This window comes from Nilaparvata lugens, chromosome X (assembly GCF_014356525.2).
Source record: "Nilaparvata lugens isolate BPH chromosome X, ASM1435652v1, whole genome shotgun sequence".
In the NCBI taxonomy this organism is placed as follows: Eukaryota; Metazoa; Arthropoda; class Insecta; order Hemiptera; family Delphacidae; genus Nilaparvata; species Nilaparvata lugens.
In genome coordinates this window covers 61,091,789-61,117,656 of record NC_052518.1, presented here as the reverse complement: position 1 = coordinate 61,117,656, position 25,868 = coordinate 61,091,789, and the positions used below count along the sequence as shown (strand labels likewise).

The following is a 25,868-nucleotide window of genomic DNA, read 5'->3' as shown; positions in this document are numbered from 1 at the left end:
GACTGGTCATTTCTCTTTATTCTTTTATTTGTTACATTTGGTGAAGGCGTCAATCGCCCATCATTCCATTTATTTGTTACATTTGGTGGAGGCGCCGGGTAAGTCATGTTTCCTCAAGCCCTTCCCTTACTATTTCTGATATGGTGTATGGAAACAGCAGCTGTCAAGGTGTTCTCAGGAGTAATTCTTCAACCAATTCCTCACGTACACGCTTATGAAGATTCTGTGCCTATCAGCTACAAGACGAACTTTCCAATGGCGCAGATTACTCTTCTCCAAGCGGACAAAGTATTCCAACCCAGATGCCCACTACACTCTGATTGCTCGATCGAAAAAGTTATTGAGCAATTATACAACTCAACAAACAAAATCATCAAACATGATCACCAGAAAACCTTGAAAATGAGTCGTACTACTCAGAAATGTTACTCTACTTAGAAATGTTAGCTGTAGTATATTGCATTTCACATTTCAGACCCTTACTCTTGAATAAAAAGTTCACAGTTATAACTGATCATAGTAGTCTCCAACATTATAGAAACATAAAAGAGCCAAACTCTCGTCTTGCTAAATTAGCAGCGAAATTAGTCTATTATGATTTTGAAATTAAGTACAAGCCAGGGAAAAATCTCCAGCTCATAGACGCATTATCAAGAGCTCCCATAGATGTACCAATTGAGAATGAATGACAAGAAATCAATACAATACAATGTGCAAATATAGGCTTATTACAGAAACAAGACCCATATTTAAATAAAATATGTCTTGCGATTCATGACCTAAATGCAGCAGAAAAGCAATTTGCTAGAAAATCCCGAAGTTACTTGCTTAAAGACGATATTCTATATTACAAAGATTCTCAATACAAAACAAGTTTTCTCCATATTTTAGCACTTCCACAATCTTTAGTTCCACAAATCCTACAACAATTTCATGAGTCTGTTCATTTTGGCGGTCACTTAGGAATAGAAAAGACTATTTCCAAAATAAGAGTAAAATATCACTGGCCAACAATGAGACAAGACATCATTGATTACGTTAAATCCTGTCCAACCTGTCAAAATACAAAAACAGCAAAAACAAAACCAGCAGGATTGTTGAAGCCGATAGAAATTCCAAAACAACCATTTCATACCATATGTATAGATGCAATAGGCCCTTTATCACTGAGCGGAGGTCGCTATAAGTATATATTAGTAGCAGTAGACCGAGCTACAAGGTTTGCCTTCTGTGAACCAGTAGTTTCCATTGATGCAAAAACAACAGTTAAATTCTTCACAAATTTTTCCACTACGTATGGATTACCGAGAGTCATACATACAGATAATGGTACGAATTTCAGGTCAGAATTAGTAAAACAATTTTGTGTTTCACTAGGAGTGACGCAAAAATTTGGCTCCAGTTACATGCCAACTAGTCAGGGCATAACTGAAAGATATAACCATACGCTAATAACTATGTTGAAATGTTACATAAATGAAAAGCAAAACAATTGGCTTTCCAACATAAAGTATGTGTGCTTTGCCTACAATATTTCATATCAAGAATCTTTAGGATACACACCTTTTTATCTAGTACATGGTTTTCATCCACTCAGCCCTTTCGATGTAGCATTTTTACCCCCATCAGCTGAAATAGATCGATTTCAAGTGCTACACGATCTAGCTGAAATTCGGTCACAATTACCGAATATAATACAAAAGGCCCAACAACGACAAAAGATTCGCTTTGATGAAAAACATAAACATGTAGAATTTCAAGTAGGAGACAAGGTGCTTGTATCGTATCCACCAAACGAGCCTGACACTTGTAAAAAATTCAATAGTCATTTCAAAGGCCCTTATACAATTTCTAAGAAGATTCAGATCACAACTACGAAGTAATTTTAGAAAAAAGAGGTCAATTTGTTCCAGAAGTAATACATGTCCGTAGAATGAAGAAATTTTACAGTAGATAAAAGATTCCATTATTATGATTAATATTCAAGTATTTTTGAAATATACTCATCAGAATATAAATGTAAATTAAAACCTTATCACTTCAACTGAAGAAAGAAAAAAACCTTCATATTGTAAATTACGTTTACAATAATTGAAGATTTTGTTTGAAAAATACAAATACTTCAATAATTTCACTCATTTTAATGTAATTGTCACAAGCATAATTTCAGAATATATTATTGTATATTCTTAAATATTATTTTGCATAAAATTGACACTTCTTTAAGCTGTTACAATTCTGGAAAAATTTGATCAGATGAGCTTGTTGCTGTTGATTTATCAAATTCTCATTTTCATCAATTATTATTTTCTTACTTCTATTTAAATCATTATACTTCAATACTTATTTTTGTTTTTCACTTATCAATACAATACAACTTATATTGAGAAAGAATAACTGATCACTTATTATTGATGAGACATTTAAAAACCCGAATTTCTTTGCATTCATTTGAAGTCAAATTGAGTTGAGTAGGCCTATTCATTATTTTCATTAATATTATGGAGATATATTCATAGCATCTCCATTATTCAACAATTGATAAGATCATTCATTACCTTTTTATGTGAATAAAGTACCTTTTTATGTGAATCTATAATAATTGAATAAATTTATAATGAATAATTTGAATGAATTTATTGTTGAATAAATTGTAAATAAAAAGTAATTTGAGAAAATTCATACATACATTGATTATTGAAGAAACTATTCAAGAGACAATTTAGTATGCTACTGCAATTATTATTTTTATGTACTTTGTATGTAGGTAATCAAATTAATTGTAAATAATCAATTTATCAAAATAACTTGTGTATATAGAACACAAAGAGAGACAACGAGTAAACTATTGTAATAAAATTTTGATTCAAATATAATATGATAATATTGATATTTAAAATGCACAAAAATAAAGATCTATAAATTAAAGTAAAATGTTTCAATTTACAGTAGCGAATATTCAATCAATAATATGTAGCAGTGAATCTAAATGCCAAACAAATAATAAATTTAATATCTCGATGTAAAATAATTATTATTAACTTTTCAGAAGCCAGAACCCACCCGGTAAGTCATGTTTCCTCAAGCCCTTCCCTTACTATTTCTGATATGGTGTATGGAAACAGCAGCTGTCAAGGTGTTCTCAGGAGTAATTCTTCAACCAATTCCTCACGTACACGCTTATGAAGCTTCTGTGCCTATCAGCTACAAGACGAACTTTCCAATGGCGCAGATGACTCTTCTCCAAGCATTCCAACAAATTCGGACAAAGTATTCCAACCCAGATGCCCACTACACTCTGATTGCTCGATCGAAAAAGTTATTGAGCAATTATACAACTCAACAAACGAAATCATCAAACATGATCATCAGAAAACCTCAAAAATGAGTCGTACTACTCGGTCGATCGACGCAATAGGAGACTTCCTACACTTCTGCTGCGGCACAGCGACAGACGGAGAGCTCCATGGACTCGAATTCAACGAGCAGCATATCACAGACCACCTGAATGCTTTCCAAAGTCTCGTGAAAGAAGACCATCAAGATCTAATCAAAGTGACGGGAGAATTAAACCTCTTCACTAACAACATCTCTAATCAGTTCCATGCAGCCTACAAACTTTTCAAAAAATCACAAGTAGCAGCAGATGAAGAACTCTACACTCAAATGATTGCATACGCTTTTCACATATACTCACATCTATACCTCATTGCCAGACGAAACTTCATCACATCAATAAAAGAAACCTGCCAACAAAAATTAATACCAGCAAACGTCATCAAACCAGAATTGTTATTGAAGGACCTCTCTCAGCTACAAGAGAAGATGAATTCAACAACAAATCAACAGTTGGCGGTCGATCTCAAAAATTATCAGCAGCTATATCAACTTCCAATAACAACATGCTGAGTCACAGAAGAAGACGTTACAATCACGGTGAAGATTCCAATTGTCACGAAAACATCGAACTTCACTTTATTCAAGTACATTCCCACCCCACTCAGCTGGAAAAACCAATCATGTTGGCTGCCAAGAGAAGACATGATCATTGCGAAAAGCGGAAACACCATTCAAGTTTTGGCCGGAAAACAACTAGAGCTTTGCCAAGTACCCAAAACAAAGCTCTGCTATCTACCTAGACAGCAGCATTCAGGAGAATTATCATCAAAATGTACGGAGCATCTCGTTATGTCATCAACGTTACAACAACTACAAGAATTTTGCGTTTTCACCTGTACAAGCAACACGGATGCCGTCCAAATTCTAGAAATGTCACCTACGGTATTCTATGTCACCAACATTCAACCAGGGACATCAATTAAATGTGAAGGAGGAGAAGAACAACTATTATCGACTACTCTTCCAGGAACAATTCAAACATCTATCCCGTGCAACTGTGAGCTACAGGAGAAGAACAAAACACTTATCAGAAAGACATTTCCTTGTGACTCCCGTGCTCCTCTAATTCCAAATATTCAACACTTCTTACCTTTACACTGGCTAAATATTAAATCATTAAAAGTAGATTCTTTTCAACCACATAGAAATCCTCATTTTGATAATTTTACTGATATTTTGAAAGATGACTGGAATGTAACAATACCAACATTGTTTATTCATAACAATATAGCACCAGATTTATTTGAAAAAGTAACACTTCCAAACAGTTGGTATGATATTTTTAATTCTACTTCAATGGCATTCTATTTTATTTATGCATGGTTAGCACTGATTACTTTGGCATTACTGTACTTCATAAATAAGATTCACATGCTACTGACTCTAAAAAAGGCTCAAGAAAAACCCACAATACATATGATGGAGCTTAAAGATTGAACAGTCAAATACCACAGAAATTGTTAAAAAGAAAAACGTTTTGATGTAACTTTTCTTTTGTGTGTCAATTGTCTTATGTAATTAATCAAAACTGAACATAGGATATTATTTAGTTGTGTTATTGATCTGTATTATTTATTTATTGATCTATTGAATGCTCTATCAATGAATATTAATTTACAAATTATTGATATTTCAATTGAATTACATGATTTACCTATTGAAGATTAATTAAATGCATTATTGTTGAATATTATTTTATTACTAATTATGGATTTTTCATTAGTATTATATTATGATTGACCTTTTGCATATTATTTTAATGTATTACTTATGAATAGGCTACAATTTTTATTCTAATTTTGGATTTTTCATTTGTATTCCACGATTTACCTATTGAATATTTAATTAATATTATTTGATACATTATTGATTGACTTTTCATTTGTCTTGTATGTATTAAATATAATAAAATTTGAATGCATTATTGATTAATATTATTTAAATAATTGTTAATTTTTCATTTGTCTTTGATTTAAGAAAATAATTTTATTATGTCTATGCATTATTAATTAATATTATTTAATTCATTGATTTCCATTTATATCAGTTGAATAACCTATTTTAATTTTTGTCTATTTTATTATCGGTATTATTAATGCATTATTGATTTCTTTATTAGTATGGAATAAGATCCAACTTAATTAATTAATATTATTCAATTATCATTTTTTAATTATAAGAAAAACAATTATTATTATTATTATTATTGATACATTTTCATAGTTAGTAGGATTATTTGTATTATCATTGGGTATATATGTATTTTAACGAGAAGAGTAAGCATAGTTTTATTGAATTCTTTGAATAACATTTTTTTTTTAAATTCTATAAATGTAAAAGAAAAAATATCTATATTCAAGCTACCACGACCAAGATGATTATTACTGAATAAACTATTGACAAGAAAGAAGGAATTTATCAAATTTATGTTACCATATTGATTTAATGAACTGTTAATGTAATTATTATGTTATACTCTCAATCAGAATGTGTATTGTGAATTATTGTTCAATAATTGTCTCTTGCTTTGCACTTGTAGAGCCAGGGTCGGCTCTTCCCCTAGGGGAGGGGACATGTCACGATAGTGACAGAACCGTGTCTCAAAAATAATTTAATTATAATTTTTTTTTTTAATAAAATACTGTACTTTCAATTATTTTAAATGTTATAAAATATAGTATAATTTTAACAAATTCATTTTCATCTTAAACTGCAGAGCAAGAGAGGAAAACGTTCTATTCAATAAAAATGTCTTAGCAAAGCTTCCACGCCATTGGCTAAGAACTTAATACAAACTCAGCAGTTGCGCTGACAAAATTTTTATTCCTAAAAAAGACCACTCGCTTCTCGTTCAACTGCGGTATCGACCACGAGTCCAGGTTTACCCAGGAGAGTCAGTTCCATATTTTCTGTAAGTTTCTTTTTCTTTAATTTTCTTTCAAAAATTCATTCTCCTCCTTTCAAACAGTAATATCTCAAATAATAATAATAATAATAATAACAACAATAATAGAACGTTTTCCTCAACATATTTTTTTTAATAAATTTAAATTCTTAAATAAAATCAATTTCATTTTAGATAATTAAATATAAGCCAACGGTTTCATAAGAAAGGGCGTAATTGTTTAAAATAAGATTTGTTTTGTTTAATCATCCGTATTACCGATTTTCAACCTTTTGTATCTTTTTAAATAATTTGTATCTTTTTTTCCAAGTTTTTGTGTTTTTTCTTTATATAAAAAAAGACACTGGTGGAGGCGTTCCTGTTCCTGTGAGGTAATTGAATGAATTGATCGAAACCCATACTATTTGGAGGAATCTGGGGATTAATTCATTCAATTATCCACAAATTTAAAGATCCTATAATTTTTGGTAGTGTGCTTTACCAAACATCGAGTAGAGGCACTAACCACTAAGAATATTACAATCGATCAGTAGGCCTACTAACGAATTGATTATTTGAATAAATCACATTAATGTGAAGAACATAAATAGATGATGAAATAACACATAACAAAACACTTATAATCTTTTCGTTAGACTGGTCATTTCTCTTTATTCTTTTATTTGTTACATTTGGTGAAGGCGTCAATCGCCCATCATTCCATTTATTTGTTACAATTTTATTCCCCATATCGTTCATAAATAAAAAAGTAACATTTTTTGTAAATTCGATAACTAGTTTATTTTGGCATTAATTGCGAAAAACGCATATAATTCATCCATTTTTCCAATTTATACAGACATGTATCAGATAATTAGTTTTTTTCATTGATGATTGAAACTCAAAAAGGGTCATCTCTCGAAATGAGAGTTCAGTCAGTTAGAATTGACAAATTATAACCGTAAAAATTGAATAGAACCAGCTCTATTGTGGAGAAAACTCGGACAAGAGTACTTCAAGAATATTCAGGTTTAGAGATGAAAAGGTCTGGATGAAAAACAACAGAATGCTTATTGGTTTAAACTCAATGCTATGGTGTATGAAATGCGAAATATATATCTGACGATGCTATTGATTGTTGAAGAGCTTAACACCTCGCTCAACAACATCCACATTGAGTCCGGAGCCAGACTACTCGAACTTGTGAAAACGTTTTTCCAGCTGGTGAAAATGATTGGGAGAGCGACCCAGACAACAGACAACGGACAGCACTGAGTGGAGTGATGCCCCTTATAGAAAACGAGTCACTGCTCCACGAGGCAATAAACTAATGGCAAACTAATGTTTTTTTCAAAATCACTGCAGCTACTACAGCATCCAGACAACGCCAATGCTAATGGTAATCACCGACTGAGTGCTGCGGGAGATTGTTCGAATGTTCACAAGAGATGAAAAGAAAAAGAAGAAGAAGAAGAAGAAGTGACAGGAAGAGAAGAGTAGACAGGAAAATGGGAAATGATAGAGTTAAATTGAGGCGATGGAGGAAGGTGGGGACGAGGTGGTGAATGGTGTGAAGGAGTATGAGAACGAGGAGATCGAGAAGAAAGAGAAGAAACGAAGAAGAAGAACAACAACAAAAAAGAAGGAGATGAAGACAAAAGTTGAAGATAGAATATCTTGGGGCATATATCTATGTGGAATGGGAAAATTATAAGGAAATGAATTGGAAAGGGACAAGGAAGAAATAAGAGGGGCTTGTAGGATAAGGAATAGGAAAAAGAGATGGAGGAGAAGGCAGGAGAGAAAGTGAGGAGAAAAATATAAATATGGGTTGAAAATTGAACAAAATGAAAAGCAGTAAATAAATTCAAGATTGTTCAGATTAGGCTACATGAGTGAGTAAGAGAAAATGAGTGAGAATGTAGATGAAGAAAAAAAACTATAATAGGGTAAAGTCAACTACAGCAATGAACTTTGAAATACAGTAGTATAAACTGAATTATTCAATGATACGATAAATAAAAATGAAAATAAATAAAATCTCGTATAAATAAAAATAAAATAAATAAATGCTTTATTCAACCAATAAAAATAAATAAATAAATTACATTACAATCACATTCAAGAACACAAACGCATTTCACAATCATTAAACATTCAATAATGAAATAATAAATAAACAGAACCCTATGTGTAGATAAAATAAATAAAATAATACAATATTTAAAAAATAGGATATAATAATGAATGATAATAACAATGAAAGGTAAGTGCCCTTGAAGAAATATTAATGGTTCATCCCTCTTTAAGCATAATGTTTGCGCTGAGGGATGAGTCGCTTAACATAATAATTTTATCTTGGACTACAGTACAATAAACCAGAACACATTCAAACAAACCGGAATATCATTCAACTAAACAAAAAACTAACTACAACAAAATAAACTAAAAAATCCTTCAACAAAACTAAAATAAACTGAATCAATTGTGTTATACGTTTACACTATTTGTTATGAATATTTCAAACATTTGTACCAATATTTAACAAAACGAAACAAGAAAAATAATTTTTTAATCAACAAAGAACTCTTTTAACAAAACTAAATTTACATTCTATTTTGGTATAAACAAAATCATACCTATCCATATCTAATCTAATCTTATAGAAGAAAATAAATAGAATAATTTTCTTCATTACCGTATTATATCAAAATTGTTTTTTCAGAGTCACTGAAAATTAAATGAAACTGGTATATAAAATCAAAATAATGATAATGGACACAGTGATAAAAACCAACAGAATGCATAGGAAGAATAAAAAGCAACAAAGAAAAGACTCTCATGCACTTAATCCTCAATTCAATGTAATGAAACATTTAGGATGAAAAAGAGAGAGACATAAGTAAACATAAAGGCCTTATACATCAATCTTCAATTTTGCCTCATTTCAAGGAAACAACGGACACCATTTTTGAATATAGAGAAGCTTGGTGCAGAGACTATTGATAGAGGAAGTTGATTGAATAAACGGGGCCCCCTGGAAAAAGCATGATCTGCAGTTGCAGTAGTCCTGAGACGGGGCTCCTCAAGGGGTTCTCTAAGTTGTCTTCGTGTACCATACATGTGTACCGCAGATAAAGGAAAAGTATGTGGTCTCAAATAGATAAACTTCAATAATTCAAATTCAAAAAGATGTGGTATACTAAATACCAGAAATTCTCTGTATATATATTCAGAAGGGTATCTTATTGGTTTTTTAAGACAGATTTTTATAATTGTTTTGTGTTATAGAATTAGTGGCTGCATAATAGAAGCCCCACAGTTTCCCCAGCCAATGATTCCATAGCTCACAATGGACTGTATTAAGGCTAAGAATACCATTATCAGTTGGTGTAGAGGCAACATATTTCTCAACTGAACAAATTTATAAATCAATTTTCTCAGTCTGGAGCACAAATATGCCACATGACTCCCCCAACGCAAGTGCTTATCTATCATGATACCCAAGTACTTAACATTCTCCTGAAACTCCACATGTACACATGTACATACACAACGATTACAGCCAGTTTCATGAATAACAGTTCTGCAGTTGTCAACATCAGTCATGAAGATTAGGTTAATGATATAATGTTATGTTGTACAAAAATCAAAGCAGCTTATAGTATCAATTATCTTTTCACGAGATGGATATGCAATGGCATCCTTCATGTTAACACTCGACCGGAATGATTTGATATATATATATAGGAGAAAGAGAGTGTTATACATCAATACAAGTAAAAGGCGTCGAAAGAGAAATGAAAGATAACAGAGGGGGTTCAAGAAAGTATTGTGAAGGAGCAAGGAGTAGTAGGAGAAGGATGAGGAAGAGAAGGAGGAGGAGAAGGAGGATGAGGTGGAAGTTGAATAGAAAAAAACGAGAGGCAATGCTTGATAGAGTGGAAGACTTGATTAATGATACGTGTAGTAGAAGCAGAGTTGATCAGAGGAAGAAGCATGGGGTGAGCTGAGAGCTGTGTTTACTGACATTGCTCTAATAAAAGGTGCGATGCATATGCTTACAACCATCCAGTATTGATCTCCTTCAACTTTAAACAAAATTAGAAATCGATCAACTGATAAAAGAAAGACTATCACTGTCACCGCAAACACATGACAATGGGATATAGTGCGATTATAGACAGACAGCCATGTTGATAGTGATAATCTAACAATGAGATCTAACTGCCGTCAAAGGAGGTCATCTCACGAAATCTATGTAATGGGAAGCAATGAACAAGTCTGAAATTTATTCAGTGACGTAATTTCACGGTAACTAACTTCAATTGGATTTTCATGCAACTCGTTTGAAGAGTTCAAAATTATAATAAAAATGGCAAAACTATGACCAAAGAACAAACAAATCTCAATCACTTTTCGACCAATAATTTGGACAATATTCTCCAAAATTATGTCAGATATAGTTTTTCCTGTTTTTCTTCCACTACGTATATTTACCATTGGAATGAAATAAATATTTGATGTTATAGTATTTCCAGTTTGAAATTACTGAATAAGCTTCCTATTCATAACTAGTAAGATACCAATTCTGGTTAGGATTTGAATATAATACTAATTTCTAATAATTTCTCTGATTGCTAATGAATTGCAACCAGAGGAGTTTATTGACAAACCATATACATATTTATTATAATACACATACAAAAGTTGCTAATAATAAACTTAGTCATAATTATGATACCCCACTATAATAATATGTGACGAGGTGATAATATATAGAACATAATTGTGCCCAGTTATAAGGAATTCCTTTGAGGCTATACTAATTATGAACTGTCCAAATTTTGTAGTATAATTCCGCAGCTAACAATGCTGTGGAACATGGCTAAACGTGGGCTTTCCATACTCCCACTTATTGCCAGTTTGTTGTTACCGAATACCATAGCAATTATGCCCATATATTATCAATAACAAAACCTGTACAGGGCACAGGACCGCTGTTGCATTCAAATCATCTATTGTAGTATTTCTACACCTATGTAATCAGTACAGAGAGTTGAATTGTTTCTCAGAGGCATTCGTGAATACATTTACATTCAATATATATATATATAATATATATATATATATATATATAATATATATATATATATATATATATATATCCAGAATACAATAGGCTTCCTAAATGGATTGTTGAGTCTCGGAATCTTGGAGAGGTAAACAACTCATTTGCTTCCTAGTATCGTAAACTCTCAGTTATCCGAATAATTTTCAGGCATAACTGCACAGATGTGAAGCCTGAATTCCGCCGATTGTCTGTAATTTGTCCAGAAAATACCGCCACTATTGCCCTCTCCTCTGTGGGCATAGGTACTATACATGGCAAGCGGAGCGAGTCTGAAATAGATACAAAGGAATCCTCCGCAGTTGAACCTGACAAACTACATCACACATTAACCTCGACCTAATAGAACGTAATTGCCTGTTTCCTTAGACTTTTACTTTCACAAAAAAGGATAGAAATCATTAAGTGAAGCTACTTTTGTTAGCACAGCTGTTCAAACATAATGCGACAAACTCCAATTAAACCAGTCAAACACTGACAAATAAAGGCTATGATGAGACTCAATTTATACAGTCAACATTAATTTTCAATAACTTTAATGTTTTCCATTCAACCAATGCTGACAGTTTAACATGAATCTCACTATAAACAGCTATTGTATAATATTTGTCCACGTATCGCCTCTCAGATGGCAACAAACTGATTAGCCTATTAAGTGACTATTGAATTTAATGGGTAGAAACTGACCCAACTAATCCTACATCAACGATTCAACAATAACAGCCTACAATAGATATTCATATTTTGACCTTCCTAGAAGAAATGGATATATAGTTTCAACACTTATACTTTCCAATTAATATTTAAAATTAACATAAAAACAATATACATCAACCTCAATTAGAGAGAATTCATTATGTACATTTTTAAGACGGACAAAACCTCAGGAGTGAATGGAATGGATTGATGTGAAAGGAAGTCACTGTCTGTTACTACAGACATCTTGAAGCTTTGTACTTTCTGAAGATGAGATCCAAGCTATATAGGCTACAGAGTTATTTGAAAGATGCGTTACCAAAGTTTTGACGCCTTTATTGTGACAGGTGAATTTGTAGTATGTGATTTGAATGTTCAGTTTGAGTCGAATCGTCATCATCATCATCATCACCACCACCATCATAAACACCATCACCACCACCAGCACCACCACCACCACCACCACCATCATCATCATCATCATCATCATCACCACCACCATCAACACCACCACCACCACCATCACCACCACCATCATCATCATCATCATCATCATCATCACCACCACCATCAACACCACCACCACCACCATCACCACCACCATCATCATCATCACCACCACCACCATCATCATCATCATCATCATCATCATCACCACCACCATCATCAACACCATCACCACCACCATCATAAACACCATCACCACCACCACCAGCACCACCACCACCACCATCATCATCATCATCATCACCACCACCACCACCACCACCATCATCAACATCATCAACACCACCACCATCATCATCATCACCACCACCACCATCATCATCATCATCATCATCATCATCATCACCACCACCATCATCAACACCATCACCACCACCAACATAAACACCATCACCACCACCACCAGCACCACCACCACTACCATCATCATCATCAAAATCATCAACACCACCACCACCATCATCATCATCATCATCATCACCACCACCACCATCATCAACATAATCAACACCACCACCACCATCATCAACATCATCAACACCATCAAAACCACCACCAACACCACCACCACCACCACCACCATCATCATCATCATCATCACCACCATCAACATCATCATCAACGGAACGTTACTCAACCATCACCATGCATTAATTATTCATCACAGTATTTCTGTTGATAATATAATTATACTGACTCCACAGTATTTTTAACAAGTAATTAAAGATTGTGCTTCATCTTTTCAGATTTAAATGGACGATCCACCAAAATGTATGTTAGAATCAAACTTATGTTTGTGTTTACTATCTGAATGTCAATTACTGTTCTATTCCTTTTTGTATTCATTCCCTACAATCCTTCATGAATGTTTGATGTATAAGGCTTATATTGATGTCTAATCACTTTCCAAGAGCCAATTAATGTTCTTTAGCTTTCTATCTTCTTTAAACCTATGGAATGTATTATTTAATCATACTGATATTGATGTTTATCCACTTTCTAAATGTTTGTGATTGTTCTTTTGTTTTTGTGTGCTTTATCCCTCTTTCAAATGTTATCCTATCCTACCCTCTTCATATTATTTTGTGTGATTTCTCGATGTTGGTGTACGCTTGTATGCTTGTTGCCTGCTGAACTAAATGTTGTTGATATGAAATAGTAATGGCGTGTACTTCAATGAATGACAAAGAGTTGAAAAATAAGAATTAACAGGTTCGAATGAAATCTAGCATGAAGCAATTTCTAGTTCAACTCAGTGATAAAGAAGTAAAGCTTCAGTATAAATTTAAGAACTGAACTCAAGCAAAACTCTGCTACTATGCAGAACTAGTTCGATAGCAATACTTGAAATGAATTACAGAGAAAATAGTTGATGATTTAAATTTTGAAGTCCAAGTTGAAGTTCAAACGCCGTTGCAATGTTCATAGTTACATTAACTCATTGGTCTAAATGCTTAATTATCAGTACTGTATCAATAATTTATGGATAAGACTCCTAGTAAGATATCCGCTTTATATATAATACAATGCATATAGGTAACTCGAACTATTTCTATATCTTTTTTTCATTTATACAAGGTTGAGTAATTGAATATGGAGGATGGATTTGGAGTAGGTGTTGCATAATAATTTTCTAACGAAACAAATTTTGTTATTCCAGTATGTACCTTAGATGTTACCATTTTTATAATTAGAGAGAAAAAGTTGTAGTAAAGTTGATCACGTACGAAAAATAACATCTGTTAAGGCATCCGTTTTTGTTCAGACACTTCTGTAGACATTGTGAGAAGTTGTCCACACTCCTTTGAAGTGTTGTACATGGTATCGCTCAACTTCCTTGTGTTTTCATCTCACTCAGGACTACAAGTGTACGTATTTTTTAATACTTGTGCTTCCAGCTAGCTCATAAAAAATAGTCACAAGTCACAAGGTGACAGGTCCGGTAACCGAGGATTTCATTCAACATCTCCACGAAACAAAAGAAGGTGTCCAGTGAATGACTACCTTGAAAATTCCATAGTTTCTCTAGATGTAAGCCTATGACATGTCCAAACCATACAGTATCAAATTTGATGGGTCATCTCAATTATGGCAGAAAAAAGCAAGCAGCATTGTTAGATAACTATCCGAATTGATAGTGACATTTTCTTGAAAAAGTAAGGGTCAATAATGAAGTTTCAACTTATGCCTCATCATACAGTAAATTATTAACTTTTCTACAGGAAAGAAGTTACTAACAAAAATCTCAATCTTAAACACCAAGGAGCAACACCATGGAGGGTTGCCGTCAAAGCAAGGATGCCGTCACTTGCACAGCACTTTGTCATTAAACTTCCCACAACATCTACCGGAGAGTTTTGAAGAAAACGTAAGCCATTTTACAGATGCAATTTTCCATATAATATAATTAATACGACCACAATTCTCCCTTCCTAATTATCAATATGGGAACATCCAAGGTAGAAACTGGAGAAAGGAATTTTGAGTTTCGTTAGAAAATGAGTATACAGCTTTACTCTTCATGAATCATTGCCCAATAGTCCAGTCAAATGGTCGTTTTTCAGAAAAAAGCCCCGAAAGAATTTTTCTCGACGGTTCTATATGTATTTTGGGATGCTGAATCAGAATCTGGAATTTTCTCACACGCCAGAGAGCGGCTTCACCACCAAAACCCTCAAAAACACCTAATACTTGATAATTTTTCCATATTATCTCGAAAACTTCGAGTTTTTTTGGAGAAAAATGATTCTCTATAGAATTAATGATAATAAACTGAGTGGTCGCACAGGACTCTACCACTTTTGGTTCCAGATCTACGAATTTTCAAAAATGGGGTATTTTTAAGGGCTTTTCAAAATCATGCAAACTTACCACTTCCACCTAAAAAACTTGGATATTTTCCTAGTAATGATAGAAACCACACATGACGTGGAAGAACAATTGATTCTGAACTGGATTTCTTAGGAATTTTCAAATTTAGTAAAAGGGGAGAGGGAATACACCCAAAAATAGAAAATCATATCCTACAGCCAAAATACACATTATCATTATAATACCTTTTCAAGGCCTTCCTAGCAAAAAAGAAACATATTCCGGTTGAAATCATCTCACGAGGGTTATGTTCTATGAGAGCCACCCGTTAAAAACATTTAATTTTAGTATTTCTTAGTTGTGGGGGGGGGCGTTAGGCAAAAGGATACGTCAAGGATCAAAACATAAAACACATAACTTTAGACAGAATGATCAGATCTCCTCTTAAAACATAAAACATATAACTTTAGACAGAATGATCAGATCTCCTCTTACTATAGCTCATTCTCAGCTCGTCAAGGCGGTTCAAAATCATGTATCATAACTCAAATTTGATCAAAAAATAGAAAATTCCTCCTTGAGTGTATTTTAGCCCATATTTACATACACAAGAAAATGGCCAATTTCTATAATCAAAATGTGTACGGTATCTCGGTAATCCGAAATGATAAAAAATGGTACTTGGTCTTCATTAAAGATCAAAATCTCCTCTCTCATGTTAGGTAAATGATTGTTGTAAAAATATAATCTTGAAGTAAGATACGTTTGTTTCAAAAAATCAAGAAATTTGTGATATTTTTCAAATTTTTACAGTCTCGACAGTTTTTCGATAATAAACAGTGATGCAAGATGGATTTAAGGCAACGCAGGTTATAGAGCATGTAATTCTCTTTCATTTGAGACCAATCGCAAGTTTCTATCATGTATCGTACATAGAAAATAAAAATCAACATTTTTCCAATTGGCTATAACTTTTAAACGGTATTGAAATCAGAAGTATAATTTATGGAAGCGAAAAGAGGAGAAAATTCTCTACAAACTTGACTACTGTTTGGATTTTTTTTTGGAAGTGTTTCACAAGATACGCAACTTTGAATATGTGAGACTGTGAAAATGATTAATATATCAACAATTTGAGCTATGATACATGATTTTGAACCGCCTTGACGAGCTGAGAAGGATGAACTGTATGTAGTACGAGGAGATCTGATCATTCTGTCAAAAGTTATAAGTTTAAAATTTTGATCCTCGACGTATCATATGTGGAACCTCCCCAATTGGAAATACTGAAATTAAAAGTTTCTAATGTGTGATTCTCATAGAATCTCACCTTATATTATCTATAGTTATTATATTACAAACTGCTTTTTCATATCATATACAGTTCAATAATTATTTTCTTAGTCTATATTATGTAAATTCATCTATAATTTTGCTGTATTGTAAGCTATTGTATATAAGTGTATAAGCCAGTATATATTGTAATCTACATAAATAAAGTACTCAATCAATCAATCAATCAATCAGTCAATCAAAAACCTTCGTAAGATGATTTCAGCCCAAATATGTTTCTTTTTTGCTAGGAAGGCCTTGAAAAGGTATTATAATGATAATTTGTATTTTGGCTGTAGGATATGATTTTCTATTTTTGAGTATATTCCCCCTGCCACCAGTACTAAATTTGAAAATTCCTAAGAAATCCTGTTCAGAATCAATTGTTCTTTCATGTTATTTGTGGTTTTATATTAGCACTGGGAAAATATCCAAGTTCTATAGGGTAGAAGTGGTAGGTTTGCATAATTTTGAAAACCCCTTTAAAAAATACCCCATTTTTGAAAATTCGTAGCTATGGACCCAAATATATTGATGTCCTGCTCGACCACTCATTTTATTGTAAATTTTATTATCTTTAATTTTGTAAAGTATGATTTTTCTCCAAATACTCGAAGTGTTCGAGATTAAATGGAAAAATAAAAAAAATCCGAGATTTTAGGGGTTTTTGGGGTGACGCCGCCCTCTGGCGTGTCGGAAAATTTCAGATTCGGATTCAGCGCCCCAAAATTCATATGGAACCGTCGAGAAAAATTCTTTCGGGGCTGTTTCCTGAAAAACGACCATTTGACTGGACTACAACTCTGTATCACGTTTGGAAATTAGTCTTATCCTGAACTACTGTAGCCTGAAGGATGGATGAAACATCAAAATAGATCAGATTTAGGTTTGGGCTAGTTCGATTCGATCCAATCATTATGCGATAGTGCTTCATTCTCAATTTAATTCCACTTAGCTATAATCATACCAATATGATTCAGGCACTATACGTGTGGTAGTTTTGTGTCTGATGTGCAAATTAGTGTATGGTAATAATCAACCATTCAATGGTCAGCTTTATTGAGGGCATTAGATTGCCATGGCAAAATTGTAACGTGCTATAAATTTTCGGCTCTAAATTTATTGTCTAAATTCAATATTTTCTAGATGTTGCTTAGTGTTTTGTTTCGGTTCATAAAAACTTACAAAAGAAATATTCTAGATTATAATATTATGCTATTTCACAAATAAATTAAAATTACAAGGCACCACCCAGCAAGGGCAAAACCCTGACCGCTGAGTGAGAGTATCAGCTGTTTAGACAATATAAAAATTTATTTACTAATAATGAAAGCTACAAAAAATTGAAGTTCAACAATAAATTACTAGTAATTATAATATTTGACTGATGTCAAAGAAAAATTTTTGTATCACCCACTTATTTATCTGTTCCATCCTCTGTCTACCCCTATTAGAAAGAGATTCTGACAATGCATTTGGCATGATATTTATTATTTTTGAGCTAAGATACCCCAATTGTCTTCGCACTATTGTCCACTACTAGACAGCCGTCCTTATGATGTTATTTCTTTTAAATTGGAACAACAGGATATCTTTATGTAGAAGAAGGGTTAGAATAAAAACAGTAGCTACATAGCTATTATAATCATTTTCTCTGGCAAGAAATACAATGCAGAGGGATAAAGAAAGAGAAGTTCCTCCAAAATTTATTTTATCCAGTAATTCCAATCTCAATGGAAAGTCAAGATTGCGGTCATGTCTAAAATAACTCCGCCGATTTTCATTCAAAAAAGCATGAATATAATAATAACTAATAATTGAATATAAAAAGGCTCATAATTAACTAGAAAGTACATCAGAACTGAACATTTTTGAAAAATGTTGAATTTTTTTATATTCACATTTTGGACCTAAGTCAAGTGAGTTTCTACGGCCGAGGAGAAAAGCATCATCAACAACAAGAATATCAACTATGGTGAAGTTATGCAATCAGCTTATCTCAATTGGACAATTCCTTATTACCTACATAGTATAATTATTATTGTTCCGAGAAACTGTCCAACCAAAATCAGAATTCAGAAAAAACTACTCTAATCCTCTGGAATATTCCTCTGCAACATAGAGACCGTGCTGAAATATAAAATATGTACTGGTTTCAGTTGAAACAAATGATTATTCAAGAACTGAGTCATTCAGTTCAGAAGAAAGGCAATTCTAATTATATTGAGGATCGGACCATGAATATAAGTATTTTGTGATAATTTTCAAATTCATATCTCCACCACAAATTCGAATCTAAAGAAAATTCAATCCTAGCAGTTCATTCAGTGAGTTGAAGAGAAGTCTGATCGTGTTTGTTAGTTTCAATAGCTATCAGAGCAGGATCTATCTATATAGCAGGACAGCTATAGCTTTTTTTATCTGCTACTAGCAGGTAACCCGTGCTCCGCAAGGGTCACCTATATTAAAAACTTAAAAATCTGAAAACTTGTCCTACTGAAATCTTGAAGAATCTAAAATAGGCCTATAACCATCCTCGGTAAATTAAGAATCTATTTGCAAATTTTCAAGTTGATCAGTCCAGTAGTTCAGACGGGATGATGAGTCATTAGTGTATTTTCTATCCCGTACGTGTATAAGCCAATTCTTTCCACTATTTTATTATAGATAACTGAAGATGACATAATACTTGAAAACTCAACACTATCATATTGATTTTTTCCATTACATCAATTTTAGTATCGATTAGATCCGCCTCAATTTGAATCAGGCAGCCTTTTGTTTCCCCAATTCTACAATATTCGTTTCACTCCGAATTTGTGTCCAATAGTAACTACATTATAACTGATGAATATAAATTATTACTAATTGTATTATTATCTAATAATTTTTTCTTATGAATTCCAATGATACAGCATGAAACCCATGTTCATTTCATTTGTACTGGTTGCAAAATTTTACATTAAATAATTATTTATCAATGCTCAGCATTGGACATGATGCCAGCTAACAATTAATTAGGTCACCATATATTTAGTGTCAATCTCTGTTTCACCTTTACCTTAATCTGAAATTTTCAAAGCCCCCCTCTTACTTTCTTCGCCTGTACTGCTGGATAACACATGATCGGTTCAAATATTATATTATTTTTATCTGCACACAACATAATTCATTATCCCATAAGCTTTTTACATAACATGATGTATATTACTCTATAGTGTGATTATAGCCGATTATTTTTCAAGTAGTTATAATATTTATAAACAGACATTTTTCTCAAGTGTTAAGTGCTACACAAATTGATTCATACTGTATTGTACACGATCCTTCTCACACATAGACTTGTTCTAGGTGAGGAGTACTATTCTTTCAAATTATTGTAAAATTTGAAATGTTTGTAACATGCTGCATTTGTGAATAAAAATTTATTTCATTCATTCATTCATTTGATGAAATCGAAGTTCAATCGTAATGAAAACAACTTCCTTCAAAAAATAATTTATAATCATATATTTTCAAATCATTATTCCTGAACTGAAAATCAAGTGACGAAGCAGTGTGTGATTTCATAAACTTAACCTTTGGACAACATAAACATTCTTTCAAAATTTTTCGAGAGAAATAGTACAGGCGCAGCCTAGTTTTTCCTCCAATGTCTTAACTATATTATGATTGTAGTGCTTTGTACAATGGATGAATAAATAAATAATAATGCGTTTCGAGGGAAAAAATTAAGAACAAAAAAACTGGAATAATCGGGACTCGATCCGAGAAATATTTGCTCCGAAGCGAGTGCTTTATCCATACACCACGTGTCTGCTCAAAATTAATGTCTTGTAACAACGTTATAAACTCACCACCTAATAAACAAAAACATTTTACAACAATGTATGCCGTATGAAACCAATAATATTTGAACATTAATTCTGAAAAATCTTGAAGGAAAATTGAAATTCAGGCTGCGAGGTGCACGAGATTGATATTTTTAGAATGTATTTGCAAAATTTAGAGATCTAAATCATTCCCGTTTCTCCGGTATGCAATCCATAAGGCGACATGCTTTGATGCGAACAAACACAACCCTACTCTCTCTTATTATATAGATTAACATTAAAGTGAAAATCTAGTTGAAGTATGTTTATCGGAGTATATTATCAAATAAGTAGTACTCTGATACTCATGACTCAAAAATAGAAAATCTTTAAAAATACAAATTCGTATTCAGAATTTTATATTGCTCTTAATATAATTTGGAATTTACTTGATAGATTGCATTCATTGAACATATATTACAAGTGTATTACTTCTTTGATTTGTAGGATGACATTTATCAATGGTGTATGACCAGATGCATTTGTTTGAAAATACTGTTAGTAGAAACCTAAGAACTAGCCTAATAAAGTGAAGTAAAGAAAATTAAAGGGAAGTAAAGTGAAGTGATTCATGTTGATTCGATATTATAAAGAAGAAATAAGTGATGCATTTGTTCGTGAAGAAAATCTTGAATATTAATTCTGAAATATCAAATTGATTTAAAATCGATTTTTCATTTAATCTTATGCAGTTGATCACATGAGAAATAGACAATTACATTGATATTAATTTATGGAAGTTAATGGAATGAATGGATAACCATGATTGAATAATGCCTCATCTACATGACTATTGATAATATTTAATTTATGTTCACATGTAGACCTACCGAAGTAGGGTATTTAAATAATATATGTTTTTCTTGCAAACTAGTTTTTAGTTGATGTCAGTATGATCTAAGTTGATGTTTCTCCGTACTTATACATGGGCCTGTCATCACATGTATCCGGTGAATCAGGAAATCACATGAATTCACATTTTTATAAACAGAAGAAAAATTTCGATGTAGGTATATTCACCTAATATTATTCAATTTTGCCTATTTCAATAGGCACACTTATTGTTATCACAATAGGGAAATTAAAACAGAAAAGGGAAACGAAAGAAACAGAAAGACTACAGAATAACTGCATACGATACTTAAATGATTTATATAATAGCCTATTGGTATTTTCCGTTCAATGTGATAAAATATTTCATGTGATAATAAGCCCATGTGTTTGTAAACTATGATTTGTCATCTCGACCTTCTCAATTTCTTTCTCCTCAAATTTATTGATTATTTGTCTTTGATTTTGGAACTTTTCCAGAGTTCTGGAGAGAAATATTTCAATAGTCCACCAGTTACTCAGATTATTATCGTAACTCTGTGTTATGCTTGTGAGCTTCACACTCTCTTAATGCTTATATGTCTCATGTATCTAAATGTTTTTTCTTGTATGGCTAGTATTGATGTTTTTAGATTTATTTTTTGTGTATTTTTATGTATCAGAGACATATTATATGTTCTATGTTATTTGTTCTATGTAATGTTTGCAAATTTATTCTGTATGGTAATCTAGGAAAGAAGCAAATCTATTCGAGCAATGATAAGAAGAATTTGAGCAGTTTGGATCAATAGAAAACAAAAGTTCTGTTTCATAATAATTCAGTCTTCAAGTTGTGCATCTGGTTTTTGGAAACTTTTGACGGTTGACATATTTCAAAGTTCTCCGATTTGGGTACTGTCAAGTCACAAAAATGAAATAAATTCCCAAGGTAAGACTTTTCTATTATTTCTACTTTCTGAGATAAGCGACTTAGTTTGAATCTCTTAAATAATTTAATTTAAAAATTTGTAGCCAATATATTTATGGAATTTTAATGATCCTTGATTAATCATCGAATTACATATTTGATTTCTCAGGATATCCATTCTAGAAAAATTCAATCCAGTTTTCGATAACTCGAATTGTTCTTCTTCTTCTTCCTTGCCCTCTTCCCATTATTTGGGGTCGGCTCTCCTAACACGCAGTCGCCAGATCCTGCGATCTTCGGTCGTCTCATTTACCAGGTCCAATTTCTCCATATTCTTATGGACTAGAGAAATCCACGTGAGGCGGGGTCTGCCTCTGCCCCATGGCTGCGGCTCCATCTCAAGCACTTTTCTCGTCATGTGGTTAGGCGGGCGTCTGTTAACATGACCGTACCAGCGCAGTCTCCCCTCAATTATTTTTTCAGAAATTGGTGTCACTTTGAGACTGCCCCGGACATGAATGTTTTTGATGTGGTCCAGCCTACTAACTCCCCCCGCCCATCTCAACATTCTCATTTCTGCCACATGGAGTTTATCTTCCTGCTGTTTTTTGAGCGGCCAGCACTCGGCTCCATACAGCATTGCTGGACGCACTGCAGCTTTATATACCTTTCCCTTAATATGCACAGGCATTCTTTTGTCACAGAGTACACCAGTCAGCTCTCTCCATTTCATCCACCCAGTATTTATCCGACTCGACACATCTGCATCTATGCTGCCATCATTGCTGATAATCGAGCATAGATATTTGAAATTCTGAACTACTGGCAGTGGAGTACCTTGAAGGTGTATGTGAGCCTGGTCATTATTTCTACCAAAGTTGCAATGCATGTAGACTGTCTTTTCTCTACTGATTCGAAGGCCAGCCCCCTCCAGTTTCTCACGCCACAGGTCCAGTGCTTGTTGCAGCTCTCTTGACGTTTTCCTGATGAGGACAATGTCATCTGCATATAGTATGTCCCATGGAGGTGGATTTTGCGTTTCTTTGGTGAGGTAGTTCATCACAAGACTGAAGAGGAGTGGGCTCAGGGCTGAACCCTGATGCACTCCAACCTCCACATTAAACTCCTCACTGGTTCCAGCTGGACTCCTGACCTTTGTCTTAGCTCCACGATACATGTCTTTTACCACATGTACGTAATATTCTGGGACTCCTTGTGCCCTCAGTGCACTCCAAATGAGCTCTCTGAATGAGCGAACTCCAAATGGGCACTCGGTCAAACGCCTTCTCTAGGTCAATGAAAACCATGTGTAGATCCGATTTTCTATCTCTGTGGTTTTCAACTAGAATCCTCACAGAGTGTATTGCGTCCGTGGTAGACCTACCAGCAACAAATCCACACTGATTCTCTGTTACAGATGTAACTCCCAGAAGGCGTTTGTTGATCACCCTTTCCCAGATTTTGAAGGTATGTGACATGAGTTTTATTGCCCTGAAGTTTTTGCAGAGTCATACATCTCCTTTGTTTTTATAAAATGGGACAATATAGCTCTTTCTCCATTCATCTGGGATGCCTTCACTTAACACTGCATTAAAGACATCAGTGAGAAATGTCACTCCTGAACCATTCAGTATTCTCCACATTTCCACCGGTATTTCATCTGGACCTAATGCCTTATTATTAGCCATTTCTTTTAGAGCCACTTGCACCTCCTCTACCGTAATGAGTGGAATTGGTCCCATTGTTGGCTGAGATGTTGGTAGTGCATTACTTGGGAATGTTTCGATAACTCAAATTGTTATATGTTTGAAAATGAATAATTTCACCTTTGAGAAATTAAGTACATAACTCGATAAACAATACCTTGAAGAATGTTACCATCCCCAAAATCTCATGGATTTATTTACTGCCATATTTGGAATAAGTCATTTGAAAGATTTCAATTTAAAGGGTTCATACATCAAAAAATAAAAATTATAAATGAAGCTTCTTCTTAGGAATTTATTCCATTTCTGTTACTTGATAATATCATGCTTTCAAAAGTAAGGTGAAAAGTTTTCAAAAGCATAATGCATAACCACATAAAATTTATTATTTTCAATTCTTCTTACCTTCATCGAGACATATCATTAAAACAAAAAAGTATGCCTTCAAAATAAGGATGTAAGATTACCATACTGAATGAAACACAATTAATGAATGATGAACAATTTTCTGGTGAAATTTGAAACACAAGCAGTTATTCCAAAGTTCTTTCCAAGCATTATTTTATACTGCTCTATATGCTTTCGATCATATTGCAATAAGTAGTAAAGCTCAAGTTTGAACCGTTTCACGTTCAAATGCTCTATCAGAAAATTCTTGCTAACCTTGGACTTTCAATAAGTCAAGATAGATGAGAGACTCATTATTGATATGTTTCTTATGAATTTGAGCAAACTCACAGAGTGAGCTTTGATTTTGGAGAATGACTCTCATAATATTTTGTCTACGTCAGAGGTAATGAAATCTTCACTTAGAGTAATCTTTGAGTGCTTTGCGTAAATAAGTAGTAAGACATAATAATATACTACTAAGTATTAAGATGTATAATTATAATGTGTTTATATTCAACATAAATAATTATTAGAAAACCTATCAAAAGAATTTCACAATCTTAAGGTGCATACAGACTGTCGCTCTGCTCCACAACCAAACGTCACTCCAGCAGAGTGATTGATGATCGACCGGCGAGCAAGAGTCGTTCGACCGGGGAACGCGAGAAGATCTAACATCTTCCATAACGTTCATGATGGGTGCGTGGGCGGTGCGACTGTGGTTCGATGGTGGTACGAGGGCGGTACGAGGGAGGAGCGTGCTCGGTGCTGGTTGGAAGCGTGAATATGTGTACACAGCTTTATAATAATTATTATACAATATTAGGGATCTCTACAACTGCAAGCACACATGGAGGTGAAGATTTCTATAAAGGGGTTGTGGGGAAGGATGATGAGGCGTGGGGGTTGGATTATGATTTGATTGTAGCTGGAACCGTCCTAAAAATCTGACATTTTGTGGGTAGAGGGGTAAAATCGGTGGGAATTGAAAATTTAAGTTTTTAAAAATTCTTTTTCCTATGAAAAAGAACGTCAAACTGTCATGGCGACAGTGGCAGTTCTCACTCATAGAGGAAAGATAGAATGAGAAAATCCCTTTTATCATTTATGCCATGTTAATGTTTCTGAAGGGACAGATTCAAAGATCTAAAGGTTCAAAGAACCACACACGTCAACCGTAGCTTATTGTGTGTCCCAAGTATGTTAGTTATGCAAACCAAATCCTGTGTCCTTTACAAGGTCCAGGAGGTTTTTCCCTATACTATCATTCCATTCCTGACCTGGTTGCTTGCAGCCAAACAGAGCCCTTCTTCTAGCCTCAAGTCTTTTGCAATCTAGTATGATATGCTTGGCAGTCTCTTCAGACTGATTACAAAGCCTACACATCTGACATTCATTTCTG

General features: G+C 33.5%; 1 protein-coding gene across 3 annotated transcripts in view; it reads left to right on the top strand.

Moving 5' to 3' along the window:
- Positions 1-25,868, top strand: part of LOC120348926 (calcium/calmodulin-dependent protein kinase kinase 2-like) — a 525,835-nt gene that overhangs the window by 27,052 nt on the left and 472,915 nt on the right. For 2 of the 3 annotated variants that reach the window (XM_039443401.1, XM_039443398.1), the window contains one exon: positions 13,364-13,388. The exons of the other annotated variant lie outside the window; for it this stretch is intronic. Coding sequence is in view for 1 of the 2 variants with exons in the window: in XM_039443398.1 (XP_039299332.1) it covers positions 13,370-13,388 (19 nt within the window). In the remaining variant the exon portion in view is untranslated. Of the gene's footprint in view, positions 1-13,363; positions 13,389-25,868 lie in introns of those variants that run through there. 3 annotated transcript variants of the gene reach the window in all.